Source organism: Monodelphis domestica, chromosome 2 (assembly GCF_027887165.1).
Source record: "Monodelphis domestica isolate mMonDom1 chromosome 2, mMonDom1.pri, whole genome shotgun sequence".
In the NCBI taxonomy this organism is placed as follows: Eukaryota; Metazoa; Chordata; class Mammalia; order Didelphimorphia; family Didelphidae; genus Monodelphis; species Monodelphis domestica.
The window spans coordinates 46,901,881-46,917,094 of record NC_077228.1 but is presented as its reverse complement, the minus strand read 5'-3'; the positions used below and the strand labels follow the sequence as shown (position 1 = coordinate 46,917,094).

The window sequence follows — 15,214 nt, the reverse complement described above, 5'->3', positions numbered from 1 at the left end:
GATCTCACCTGGATCGCTTACCCTTCCTCTTTATAATATAAACAATTCTACTAATCTAAATCAATTCTACTAATACATAATCATTGGCCAATCTCAAATATCAAATATCAGCCTAGATTAACAATGAATTTCACTCTCCCACTTTTTAGGGGTCTGTGAATTAAATTTTTTTTTGATAATTATACTTAAATAGAAATAGTTTCTGTTCTATTGCTATTTAGTCATTTTAAATATTTTGAAAAAGGGTCCAAAAGCTTCAATAGACTGGTGCCAAAGGGGTCCATGATTCAGAAAAGAATAAGCACTCTTGGCCTAAACATTCTAGCTCTTTCTGCTTTTATACAGCATTTGAAAAATCTTAAAGATTTAAACTGCACTGAGATTTTTGGGACACCCTCTATACTGACTGTAACTTTTAAAAGTAGGAGAGAAGTTAGCTCCTTCTTTAAGAATATTAGAATCAGCTGCTTTCTTTCTGACCCATAAATCAGCTGCCTTACCTAACTGATTAATGTCAGTTATTTTCTTCCAAGTTGTTTGTTATAATTTCATTTTTATATGAAAATTTAATTATTTTTCTTTTCAATTTAAATTATACACATATATAGACACACAAATATATGTGTTCTTCCTCTGCCAGTGAAGCATAAGCTTTAGCAGGTACTGCTATGATGGAAAAGTTTTTATGTGATCCAGTTAATAAAGTGAATCTCTTGTTCAAGGAATAGCTTAATTAATTACCAAGAGACTTAGCACTACCATACTGGCCTTTAGAAGATAAAATTTTTGATCATTTTAAAGGAAAAAAAATATTAATGTCCCTTAGTCCTGTGTGGCCTTTCTCTGATTCCCAAGAGATAATGGAGATAAAGTAGAAGATGAAAGCAGGGGTTCCTCACCTTATTTATACCTCTTGAGCAGTCTGGTAAAATCTATGGACTCCTCAGAATCATATTTCAAAATAAATAAATAAAACAAAATATACTGAAATGTAGTCATTAAATTGTTTTTAAGTTCAGAGGTCCCAAGTTAACCCCTGCCTTAGTAGATAGTATTCCTGAGTTGCTTTTACAAAAATAAAATCGATAACCTTAAATTAGCTCTAATTAAGTTTAGGTTTATAAAGTCATCAATTTATTAATTAGTATGGTTTCCTTTAAAAATTAATAAGAAAAGCAGGTCTTTTGTGACTTACTCCAATCATCGGTATTCCCCAAAACTATATGGATAAACTATTTTACATCAGATAATCCAAAATTTCTGGTTTTTAAAGCAAATACATTTTAGATGATAGTAAACAAAATAAATATTTCTAATTTACAAGTTTAATGACCATAAGTAAGTCATCCCATTATCACCTTTTTAAAGACAGATGCTCCTAAAAAATGTATTGTCATAAAATCAAACACTTTTAATTTTGCTCTATCTAAATGTTTCTGGTGCCACTGGTAAAGCTACTGGTAAATGCACTTGAACTATGTTATTTCTACTAGTGGTGATATGGCATGCTGAGTATTATCCTGGTAACTTGTGAATTTATAAAATGTATGACTTGGATTAGCAATATGCATGGATAATTATGAAACAGATTTTCCTCTATGTGAGGTACTTGGTTGGTGAGAAAGACCTTGCCTTCATAAGAATTTGAACTTTGTTGAGCTAGAGGTTTATATATTTTTATATTAACATTAAAACTATGGGGTACTTAAAACAAATTGCAAATGGAGGGCTAGATAAGGGCAATTAGATCAATTTTCTATCCTCTAGAATAGCTTCTCTCTTAGGATTACTAAAAAGAATAAGGCCCAGCCTAAGAAAATGGAGGTTGAGAGATCAGTATAAAAGGGAGGGGTAGATGATCCATCCATAAATAAATTGCCCAGAGACTCTACTCATGAGTCTTGGTGTAAGTTTGAGGGTGCTAGATGTTAATAAAAATATTCCACCTAATTAATGGTAAAGTGGAATATTTCAATTGATTTAGAGTTAGAGCTCTAGAATTTAGATCTCACCTGTACCAGTTTGTACCCATTTAATCTATAACAAATCATTTAACTTCTCTAAATTAATTTCCTCATCTTTAAAGTGAGAGGGTTGACCTAGATGATTCTGAGGTGTCTATGAAGAAGGTTCCATTGAATTCTAAATTTATATGATTAAATCAAGTAAAGAAAGTCAACCAGAAAGATATAACTGAGGCCATGAGCTTTAGTTAATTTTTTCTTGTGCAACCACTGATATATAAGGTAAGCATTGACCCAGTATATCACATTGAGGAGGGGGATCAATATGTAATTGTAGTTTGTGATCCCTGCCCTTTCAGGAATTTTATTTAGTTGTTGTTTTGGTATTCACCCTAGAGGAGTGGAGTACCAGGTGGGCGAGTCAATGATGATACAGTCATTCAGATTTCCAGGACCCATATCTGAAAAGCGATTGTTCTGAGACTCTGTCATAGACTCCAAGGGTGTTTTCAAAAGCATGAATTTTTAATAGTTTTTTTAAAAAATATATCAACCAACTTAATTTATGCTGGATCTATCTATAGCTGTGAGTTTCCTGAGCAATCTTACCTTGTGTTTCAATTACGGGTACCTAGGTGGTACAGTAGATAAAATGCCATGCCTAAAGTTAGGAAGTCCTGATTTCAAATATAGCCTTAGACATTTTAGTGTCAGGATACTGAGTCCCAGAGAAGTTAAGTATCTTCCAAAGCCACATAAGTGAAAAGGAGCAGGTTCATAGGGTCAGGTTTTGATTTCTGATTCTAAAACTACTGAGGACTCTTCAATTCCCTGTTTCACCTGTTTTGCCAAACTTTCTGGGGTATCTTAGTTTTTCAGATGATTCTTTAAAAAAAAAAAAGCTATATAGCCAATCCTAAATTCAAGCCCTGATAACTTCTCACCTGTACTATTAGAATATTTTCCTAATTTGTCTACTTGTCTTCCATCTCTTGGCAAACCTGCACCCAGCTGCCAAATTGACATTCCTAAAACACAGGTCTGTTACCACCCTACTTGAAAATCTTCCATGGCTCCTAAAATACAAACTCCTCAGCCTAGTATTTAAAGCCCTACATAAGGTAGTTCCCACCTACCTACATTTCTAGGCTTATTTCCTATCACTCCCCTTCATGCACTCTCCATTCCAGTTAAACTGGCCTGCTAGCTATTCCTCAAACTCTTTGGATCTGGTCATGCTTGCACTTCTGATTGCATTATCACCTGACCTACATCTCTTTCATCTCAACACCCTAATTTAGGCCCTCATCACCTCTCCTAGGAAGTATCCTAGCAGCCTCTTAATTGGTCTCTCTGCCTCCAATATCTCCCTTCTTATGTCCATTCTTCACACAGATGACAGAATATTACGGAATGCTCAAATAAAGCTATTTTAAAGTGTGTAGATTAGTGAAAAGGTTTCCACTAAGATATTCTGGAACCTATAAGCCTTTTTACTAAGTGGTATTATGTTGTTGACTCAGTTAGCTTGCAGTCAACTATGATCCCCACCCCTTGTTTTTTTCTTGGCATATTCATGTTTGTTTAATCTTTCACAGTTTTTTTAGTCTTTGAATACCTATTTTATTAGTTTATAAATAGATCCATTTCTTCAAATTATCAAAGGAATTTAAAATTTTATATCTCTTTAAGAATATTAGCAAGCTTGCTTAATTTGATATAAAACATTAATGAGAATATTTTCAATCTTTTTTTGTGGACCATTGATTGCATGAAAGCAGTAAGAGAACTCCAGCCTCATCTCTTAATGTTGAAATGTAAAGCCACATTTCATTATGGAGTCATAATATAGTCGACTTATACACAGACAGAACTTCTTCCCCTAGAAATGTATAGTAAATTGTGAACATTTATATAATTCATTTAGATTTTTCCAAGTGTTTTCTGTATGACAACCTTGCAAAGTAGATGGTGCAAGTATTGTTAACCCCCTTTTGTACATGACAAATTGAGGTATAGAGAGATTGAGGGAGTAATTAGAGAATGTCAGTCAGGATTGTAGCCATGGCTGAGTGACTCCAAATTCAATATTCTTTTCACTGAAACAAACCCCTTCATTCTCTTTTTTCTAGTTTTCACATATTGTGACATCCTGATATCCTAGCTACACTACCAAATTTTCATATCCTTGAAATATGGAAGGAAAGATTGGGAAAAAAGTAATGATGGTTGATAATTTAGATCTAAATGTTTAGAGGCTGGGTTCCTCTTGTCTGAAACAGGGCTTCTGAACCTCTTTGTTAGTGATGTCTTTGGCAGTCTATCAAAGACTTTAGACCATTTAAATTTTTTTCTTAAAAATAAATTCTTAATGGAAAGAAACGCTAATTTTAGCTAGACATTAGTGAAAATAAGGATGTGATTTTTTTCCCCAACCAAAATTCCAACAGATTTTAGGTTAAGTGCCCATGTTTACAGAATCATGTTGTATATTTTATATTTTTGTGCATTTCAAAGAGTTTATAATTGTGATAAACCCCAAATTGCCATTTATCAAAGCTTTTTGAAGCTTGTATTCACTTTTACCAAATAATGAAAATTCAATTCAACAAGCTTTCAGCATATTTGATAGCCCATTATTTCTATAAATTATTAATATGCTGAAAATTAGAAACTATGGACCTAAATGTTTTTATTGGCATTAGTAGAAATATTAATGAGTAATTTAAAAAGAATAGGAGCAATGTAAAAGCAGCCTCAAATCCTTAGATTTTTTGAGAACAGTTTTAGAATTCATGCTTTTCTAATTCTTTCTAGCATGATTATCACCATATAGATAAAAAATTGTCAAATTAAAACTGCATAAAGAGCAGAATGACATATTTTGCTACATCATCAGTTTTCAGTTATTCAAGTTTATTGATGGAAATTATAGTACAGACTATTTAAAATAAACACATTTGTTTTGGAATGCCCTTTTAAAAAGAAATTTTAGATGAAAAATTATCCTCCATTTAAGTTGGACTAACTCTGTTTAACTTGGTAGATATTAAAATTAGATTATATTTCCAGAGCATCAGCTAGATGAGGGGTAGGAGATAGTAAACTGAGTAATATTCCAGATCATAGTGGCTAAGTGAATTCAAAATATAAATTTTCTACAAAGTAGGTCACTGACACATAGATCATTGGTAATTAAGTTCATTATTGGTTTCTATAAGCTATTTTTTTCTTCTTAAATACTTCCATGTTTTAATTCCTGAGATGTGAGTAAGTGCTATATTTTTCTAAGGAGTTTGCCAAAGTTAGTGAGTTTTTTTCCAAAAGAACTCTTAAAATAGTGATTTAGAAATTATGAATACATTTGATTAAAATGTAAAATAAAATGTTTCTGGAATTCAATATCAAATATTTTCATCTTAATTTTGCTAATGGAAGAACAGAGGATTGTAATTTCCTCCTCTTTACTTCAATTTTTAAAATATTGATATTCATTTGAGGTTCCTACCTAAATAAACTCCTTGGTATCTAGATTTATACTTCAACAGGATGTTCCAAAAGTCTTAGTGCTTTTCTAAGCTATAAAAGCATATTTTTTAAAATTTAGGTCATTTGAGATATCAAAGCTATTTAGAACCATAGCTTTTGAGATGGAAAAAGACCTTAGAGGCCACTAAGGCTAGTGTCCACATTTTACATAGTATATATGGATCAAAAATGGTGGAAACATTTTTGGTTTTTCCCCAGTCTCTCTCTCTCTCTCCCTCTCTCCTCTTCCCTTCCCCATTCTCCTTTTACAATGGGGGAGCTATTTGGAAATTTGCTGAAAGCACTATCAAATTCTGATTCAGGAACTAAGCTTTTTGTTCTGTAAATGTATTTTACTGATTGACATTCCCCACTTTGTCAACATCCCAATTATCTTACTATTCATCATGAAATCCTTGTTAAAAATTCAAAATTTTATTCATATAGAAATAAAATTTTAAAAAGTTTCATTTGGGGAAAGGTGTTTTAAATCATAAGATATATAGTTATGGTAGGGTTGATTCTAAGTCAAGTTCTCGATCTTTTTTTAATCATAGATTCTCTTTCTCAGTGTGGTAAAGTTTATGAACCTTGTCTTAACAATGGTTTTCAGTAAAAATAAGTTGATTTTTTCCCCATGTAAGTTCACAGTCCCCCTGAAATCTAATTAATGGATCTCAGGTAAAGGAATTCAGTCCTAGAGGACTAGAGGACTAAAATTCAAAACAATCTTATATTAAAATGTGTTAGTCTCCCTGAAGCTCTAGCATTCTAGCAACTTCTTGTCTCTCTAAAACTTAACCTAAGATACACATGCTATACTGATTCATTTACATAGAACAGTTTATTTCCCAATTACAATATTGTTGAAAAAATAAGTACATTGGCTTATTTCTTGTCAAGCTTTAGATGTCCAAAGGCAAATTATCAATAGTAGGAGATTATTTAATTGGAGTGAAAATGTGTTGACTGGTCTCCTTTTTTGGCTTTCTGCTTTTTTTCTGTACTCACCTGATACTTTATTGGTATGAAGTATTTATTGGTGTTGAAGGCAATGTTCTGTTTTGAAGTGGGAAGTTGAAAAGAGGATAAAAGAAGGAATATGACAAGGCAAAAAGAGCCATAGAAAGGCATAAAAGTGTAAGATAGAGTAAAGTATATACACTGACTGACCTCATCCCTATCTTCAATGGAGCATTGAAAGCCTTCAAGAAAGAAGTCGTTTTCAGAGCCACAGTTTTAAGGTGACTGTTAGGAGGAAATGAATAAATAAATATACAGCAAAATCCTGTTTTTATAGAATGAGTTGGGACCAAGGTCATTCTGTATAAACATATATTTCTGGGAAAATGGAAGTTGAGAATGTATCCTGAGAATTTTATTGGGGAAAAAGTATATGCCAAGAGACTCTGTGATGCAGTGGAAAGAGCACTGAATTTGGAGTCTGGAAACTTGGGTTCCAGTTTTAGTTTTGCCATAAGATGATTCAGTTACCTGACTTCTCTAGGTCCTATTTTCTTAATCTGTAAATGACTAGACTAAATGATTGTAGGTAAATGAATGTGTTGGACTTCAAGGCTCCAAGTCTAAAAATCTATGATTCTTCAAATGTGAACAAGTCTTGAATAATGGGAGGTAAAATATAATAAGGTTGATTTCCATGTGTAATTGAATTGGGATTTACAAAAAAAAAAAAAAACAACTCAAAAAGGGAATTTCTTCCTAGTGTTTGTCCTCTCCTTAGATTAAATTGTATTTGCTTACCTCTTTGTATGAGTTATATGTTTCCCCTGTAGCCTCCATCCCCAATTTGACCAAAGGTAATAGAGGAATAAGGGAATCTAGATTTTTCTCTGTAGATCTGTAAATGCATGAATCAGTCACTTTGATGGATGACTATATGGATGTATTGGTCATCCTCTTCCCTTGCCCCTAAGTTGCTGATATATTTATTATTTGATCCCCTCCTTCTTTGAAGACAAGGAACTCAGCATTCTAAAATCTCCATTTATTGGGGGAAAATGAATGATAGCAGTTATATTAAACTCTGTTGGAGGTGCTCTTTACAAGAGATATATCCAATGTAAACAAAACACTGTCCTTTTGGATAAGAAGAATGAGATTAATTTACACAATAGCTTTACCATTAGGTGATATGAGTAGAAAGTTGAGCATAGTTGCTTTTAATCAGGTCACACAGCATGTTTCAGAATAATTAGTCCTTCATCATCAATTTTTTATCATTCTGTGCTGTTTTGACCATGAGATAAATTAGAACATTGTATTTATTTTCTGTTAGAATTAATTGACAGTTGGAGACTGCAAATTTTATTCCTAATTGGTATTATAAATTGACTTTTGAAAATTTGCTTAATTCAGTTGTTGATCAAAATTATAAATTTAGATTATTGTCCTATCCAGAACTTATTTCAAATGGCTCACTTGTTTTGGATACATGTTATAAAAGCATTTCCTTTCTCTCTATGACAAATCAGTCATAAGAATAAATAATCAGGCATTCCTTTGAAAGGATTTAGTCCCACAAACATTTTTGTGATACAGTCATTGATAGACTTCACTTTTTATTATTAGGATCATAGGATAATTAGATTTAGAACTGAAAGGGACATTAGAAGTCATCTAGTTCATAATTCTCTCTTCTTTTAGATGAAGAGTTACTCAAGGTCATAATGATAATAAGTGTCTAAACTATTGTTTGATTGGTTAGAGCAAAGGTTAAAATAAATTTAAAATTGGAAGTAAACATAAAAATTAGATTACAGTAACTCTAGCCACTTCTATTTAAATAATCTATAGACTCAAAAAAATAAGAAATGGATGAAAATAAAGCCATTAACTACATCACCATTTTTGGAAAAAGTAAACTATGCCTGGCAATTGCTACAATGAGGAGGCCAGAAGAGAAAATAAACTCTTTTTAGTTAATAAGTACTTGATTTCTTTGCCAATGAACAAGCATATTAGCCAAGGACAATATATGAACAAACTCATTTGCAAGATGTATAGGAAGAGAATAATAGTAAACAGTCTCATTTTACAAACCTGTGAAAAGTTGCTCAAGGGAAAACAAGAGTTCAGAGAACTTGGTATCAAACTCAATTAAGACAGTCTAATCTGAGGCCATTTTGCAGATGAAACCACAAAGATAACAAGTAGATGTGAAAGAGAACATAATGGCCTTTTAACTAATTAATGAGATTAGAAAACCCTTTGAATGTTAGCAACTCAGTGCCAAATATACTGTGGCAGGAAATAATGAAGTCACATAAAAAGGGAGAGTCAAAAAAAAAAAAGCTCAGATCCTCTCCTGAGTCCCCAATCTGGCTGTTTCACAATATTGACATTATTACATTGATCCTCTTAAATATCCCCATGAGTCCAACAAAACCAGTGGCGCTATCTCTGTATTACAAGTTAAACACCTTAAACTTTGAGTGGTTAAATAATTTGTCTCAGGACATTTTACCTTTTTTGTCTTTGTATCTTCAGTACTAACACAGTCTGTCCCCTTACAGTTGAGGTACTTAAAAAACCTTTGTTACTTGATTGAATTAATTACCTACCAGATTGCATAAAGCCTAAACTATAACAAAGTCCCAGTTAATCAAGACTTTTAGCTCATGTATGTATTAATATTTAGTTCTAATAACAGGGTGTCTATCAGTATAACTTATTCAGGGTTCATTAATATGAATAAATCATTTTATCTGGAAATATTACAAACCATTAAGCCTCAATTAATGCAAGCTTTGCTTTAAATATAAAATGGACAAAAAGTAGTGTGATAAAATAGATGTATTTATAAATGAAACATTTTGGGTTTTGGTGGTAGCAGTGCTAGCAAAAATCAGCATAGTTATTTGACTATCTTAAGAGTAGCATGGATTGAGATAGCTCCAGTCTGCAGCTGTCTCAGAGTTTAGCTAATTCTAAAGGTGTCTAGTTCTCTCTAGGGATCAATGGGTTCCAAACTTGCTCTAGAGAAGTTTCCAAGGTTTCAGACCAATCAAGATCTTTGGATATCAGCTTAATGAAGCTTGGAGTCTTAGATTAGGCAGAGACTAAATGAATGAGTTAAAAATAGGCTCATTATATATCTGTACATTTTGGAAACTCTATGATTTCCTAAATTTCATCAGTATCTACAGTTTATTAGTATCCCATTAAAATGCAAATTTTATATTCTCTCCTTTTATATGAAATAGATTAGTGTAACAAAATCTGGCAATAATTTTCCTCATAGATAATATTCTTTAATAAGGTACTATTTTTAAAAAGAATGCCATTTTAGTTTATACTTCAATTCAATAAGCATTATGTAGTACAAAGCACTTATTAATCCCTAGATTTAGAGCAGGAGTGAACTTTAAAAGGCCATTGAGTCCAATCCTTATATCTTCAATTGAAGAAACTGAGAAGCAAACAAATTAAGTGACTTGCCCAAGGTCACACAGCTAGTAAGTATCTGAAGTAGGATGTGAATCTACATCATCCTGACTCCAGTTCCTATGTCTTATATACTATGCCATGATGTTTCCAATGGTTGACTAATAAGTAAAATTGAAACTAAATTTGATGTTGATGAACTCAGTTGACAAACATCAACCTTTTCAAGGATTGATTTATTTACAAAACAAATCAAAGTTGTGTTACAACTGTAGTTGTTCCCTTCAAGCAGTAGATGCCAGTAGAGTTCTTCTGAATTAAAATAGGACTGAGACCAGCAGGACCATAGTAACAACTTCCTCTTAAAATTGCTATTTTTAGAAAATATGATATAGGATTCTTATATCCCTATACCATATTTTCGATATAAATTCATAACAAACCTTTGTGATTTCATTGAAATTATGTAAAAGTTTTTTCAGTTTATTTTTTTACAACTACTTAGCCATTGAATCTTCTCTACTTGATATTATAGGTTATGTTTATTTGGAGAACATAGTCATATTTTTATCAATTAAATCAGAGTTCAACTCTGGAATTTAGGAGATTGCTAACTTTTAACTCAGGTATCCTTGAACTTTAGGCTCTGGAAAATGTGTCAATTGAAAAAACCTTAGAGTAGTAATTTCTTCCTATATTTGTTAACATAATAATAATTTAACCAATGGTGGTGAAAAATGATAAGCAGTAAGGGAAATTTATTTGAAAAACATTAAGTATCTACTTTGTGCAGCACATTGTCAAGAAAAGATAAGAAAATAAATAATCATAGCCTGTCCTCAGGGAACTTAAAGTTTAATTAAAGGATACAAATAGGTTTTAGAAATCAAGAGAAATATTAAATCATGCAGTATAAATAGATGGTGTGGGAGTTTAGAGAAGATAGGAATCTATGAGAGTTAGAAAAATTGAAAAAGATTTCTTGAAAGAAATGGGGCAAGGGAGAGAAAGGGAGGCAGAGAGACAGAAGGTCCTTAGGACTGGAAATGGGCAAATGGCCCATAACTTGTCAAAAAGAGGGTAGGGTGAAGAGGTGAATTTTTCAAACTCTAGGCTGGAAAGCTTGACTTTGGGTCCTCACAAAATTCTAGAGCACATTATTAAAGGGCTTATGTGTGAGCATGCAGAAAAGGAAGTAGTTGTGAATATCAGGCATCAGGGCTCATCAAGAACAAGTTATAGCAGACTAATCCCATCCCTTTTCTGACAGTGTCACCAAAATGGTAGATCAGGACTATGCTTCAAGCATAGTTTTCTTATATTTCACTGGTAATTAATGGAAGGAAGTCACAAGGGGCATCCTCCAGCAGACCATGTCCACAGAGCCATATTTTATTGACTGAATATTTTATCAGATTTTTCCAGATGGCACAAAACTAGAAGGACTAGCTAATGTTTAGGAATGAAGATTTAGGTTTCCAATTTTTGAATGGCTAAAGCAATGTTCTCAGTCTAATCAAATGAAATTGAATCAAGATCCATACTAAGGTGAAAAAATTTAATTCTAATGTACAAAATGGGGAAAACATAGCCAGAGTGTTTTTTTTTTTAATCACCACCTTTAGTGAGATGAAAAGAGAATTTTGCTAAGAAAAGCTCAGAAATATGCTGTTTGATAGTGACAGGAAACAGAACAGCAGTAGTGGTTTGAATACTCTGCAAACAGGAAGTTTGACACTTGCATAGCTCGTAGTTTCGATGTTAGAAGTTATTGAGCTCCTTCTGGATATCGTCTCTGGTATAGAAAAGTCTTATGTAGATGAATGGCAGCTCGGAAGGAGCTGCCTTGTAACCAGTGTACAGGGACTACCACTACTCTTCAAAAACTTGAAGGTTTTGCTAGCCGATTGTTTCATAGACAGCCTAAAGGTGCAGCTCATGATGTGAAAACTACTCTGGAAAATGAGAGCCTTCATTTCTCTGAGTACACTGCTTTATGGGACAGATCAAGTAAGTCTTCCTCTGATAGCTTTCCGCTTGCTGATAACTAACAAAAGCCCAGGGAAGATGACAGAGTTTAATTTAAGAAGCAAAATGTTGTTGGAATCTTTTTCTGACTCATATCTTCTTATTCCTTCAGAGAAGGACATTTTGTGGGCTTAAGTTGAAGCTACTCCCATATTACTCCATAGCTCTGCAGTTTTGTTTTTCTTGATCAGCATTAGATAAGTTTTAGGGTTGTCTTTTGGCAGCCTGGTGGTGTCTATTGATTCTGTAGATTCAAAGGAAAATTAGTAGATTCAAAAATCAATTCCCTTTAGGTCCTTGGAGGTGCTAAGCCTCAAATTTTGTGGAAAATGTGTTTTTAGTTGAAGAATGTTTTCATTTGGATTGCAGTTTCTGAGCGTCATTTTAGCATTATAAGCAGGATTCTACAAAGTTAAAAGGTTCATATTATTGCTTTTATTGAGCTTGCTTCCAAAATTATGCATTTAGTTGTCATTCATAACTTTAATTTTTATATAATCTATAATTTCTGCCAATGAAAGAGTAGAATTTATAATAAAATGGTAACTATTTTGATGCATACATCAGTTATTCTCTAGCTTATTTAATTAGTAGGAGGAAGTTGATTCTTATTCAGTGTTATAGATAAGGGAGTCTTTAAATGAACTCTTTAAATGTGACCCATACATCTGGCACCATTTCAGAAGTTTCTTAAGAGTCATTTTAACTGATACCCTTTTTAGATGGAGAAGTAGCTTATGTATTATCTCACCTGGACATGTGGAGTACTTTATATTGACTCCTTTAGAAATCAGAGGAAAAGGAAGCTATTGTAGACCCTACAATTGAAATGACATAATGATGTATTGGTCTGATTCGTTTCACAAAACTAACTCAAAATGCTATCACTACATTTAAAAACACATTCTATTTGTTCTGTTTTGACCTTTAAAATTTAATTTAAAAAATCACATTGTGTCTGGTCTTTGCTCCATAAGTCTTATAATGAATCACTGTCTCAGGAGAGTACAGTTATGACCAGACCTGGGTAATTGCCATTCTTGAAGCATCAGGTTCTTAAAATAATTACTTGGTTTACATATATTTAATCTGACAGAACTTTTTTGGAAAATCAATAAGGACAATGTAAAAAATGTAAAGAACAAAAATAGTATATAATGAATTGCTAAAATGAGTTATATAGGTTTAGAAATATTTACTTTTGGTAGGTAAGGAAATGAAATCACAAAGAAGGTTAGTGACCTGTTCAAGATCATGCAGGCAGTAAATGATAGAACTGATATTTTAATCAAGTTTATTTTACTTCAAATCCATTGTTCTTTTCATTAATGTCCAAAGTAATTTATATAATTTGTCAGTACCTCTGACATCTTATAGCCCCTGATTTTTGCCATCTTAGTGATGATCTGCAGATTTCACATGATTGACAAGCCAGGACAAAATCAGTTTTGAAGGGCAAGAAGTTTAGCAGCACTTGTAATACTGAATTTAATAAGAGTTTAAAAATGTTAGTGTGCTTCCTTTTCAAGTGTAGGTATATTTAATGTAACATTTTATGTCACTTTCAAAGTATAGCAAGCTCTAGTAGTTTATTTTAGCAGTACTGTACAATGCAGCTCCCTTTCATCCTGGTCCATGAAAAATAAAAGCTATTGCCAGGCTGGGTAATAAGATTCATTGCAATAGTCACTGGCAAAAGCACAGCATTTTAGTATCTGTGAGATTGGCTGCTAGCAATAAGAACTGAGTGTAATTGAAGGATATTTAGAACAAGTTATTTTGTTGTTTGGCCTTTGCCAGATTCAGGATGGATTCAAGAAATAAACACTGTGCTTGAGGAAAACAGTAATTCATGAATAAACTTTTATATCTTTGAGAGTTGTAAGAAGTGTTACTGCTAGATGAATTCTGGAAATGACATATGAGGGTACATTTTAAATCATCTAACACGAGAAACATAGAGGAGAATCCTATGTGATTGGATTGATTAAAGCTTTAGAACAACTACTCATTGGTTAGAAGTGAACCGATAATTCTGGTCTAATGTTGCCATGGTAACAGCTCATGCTAAGTATAATTGAGAATCTCTTAAAAATACTGGTTTTGAATGTTTTTTCTCTGTCATTTTAGACTGATATAGTAGTGGTATCCTCAAGAGGAAAAGGGTGGTTAGATGAGAGCATAACAGACAAATGCTCATCTTAGGTACTATCCAGTGTTAGCTAGGGCACGATGGGTTGGTTAATTGGACTTAATTTCCAGAAGATTTCTTAAGGAAAAAAAGCTCTTCCCCCCATTCCTATATATGGTGTATTCCATTTCCAGTGAATGTACTGACAAAATCAGTGCTTCCATCTCTAGAGACTAGCATAACTCACAGTACTATAAGATGGTTATTTTGGAAAGGCTGGTCTTTCAGTATGAGTGGTGAATATATGATATCTTTCATTTTTCAGTTATTTATAAAAACATATTTAGACATAAAGAAAAAAAGCCTTTCCTTTCTAGGGGAAGACTAAAGCCAGTACTACATTAAATTTAAAAAAATGTGTTGAGACTTTTGTGTTCATCCACTTAGAGCAGCTAAATAAAAGTCTCATAAAAACTGGGAAATATGAATAGCTCCTCTATCAGGAGCCAATGCTAATATGTAAGTTCCTTGCTTTTCTTTCATTGGGATTTTAATGTACCATTTTAAGACTTTCATATAAAAAGTCTTGTAAATCAATGAATTAAAGTCAGGTAATTAGAAGATATGGTTTATTTTCTTGCACCTGGATCCTAAAAATAATCAGGTTATTTTCAATTGGATAATTTGTGTCCTAATATTTAAGATTCTCACTTGCAATGATATAAAAAATACTAGTCAGCCTTGAGATAATGTATATGCATACTTTATTGAGATATTTTAAAACAGGGTAACATAATAAAAAGAATGATGTATTTGGAGGCAGGGAGCATAACTTCAAATGTCGGCCCTGCTACTTCTCCCTGTATCATATTGGGAAAATCACTTCTGCTCTCTGGGCCTCCCTTTGCTCATCTTTAAAATGAAGAGTTGGTAATAAGTGATTGCTAAGATCCCTTCTAGCTCTAAATGTGATCCTATAAATACTCTAACTTGAAATTCAGATAAAATTGTTTCCCTGACTTTTGTTTTAAAAATTTCAGAGAAATCTTTAGAGAGAAATAATAACCCATTAATTTTAATGGGATAATTAATTTCCTTTATGGTCTTCCACCCTGAGCCTTTTAAAAAAAATTTTTGGCATAGTCTATTCCATAAT

At 32.7% G+C, this 15,214-nt stretch overlaps 1 protein-coding gene across 4 annotated transcripts in view; it reads left to right on the top strand.

Moving 5' to 3' along the window:
- The window catches only part of PRKACB (protein kinase cAMP-activated catalytic subunit beta), a 51,462-nt gene that overhangs the window by 5,359 nt on the left and 30,889 nt on the right, over nt 1-15,214 (top strand). For 2 of the 4 annotated variants that reach the window (XM_001362476.4, XM_007480616.3), the window contains exon 1: nt 11,652-11,909. The exons of the other annotated variants lie outside the window; for them this stretch is intronic. In XM_001362476.4, coding sequence (XP_001362513.1) covers nt 11,723-11,909 — 187 coding nt within the window. In that variant the 5' untranslated portion in view covers nt 11,652-11,722. Of the gene's footprint in view, nt 1-11,651; nt 11,910-15,214 lie in introns of those variants that run through there. 4 annotated transcript variants of the gene reach the window in all.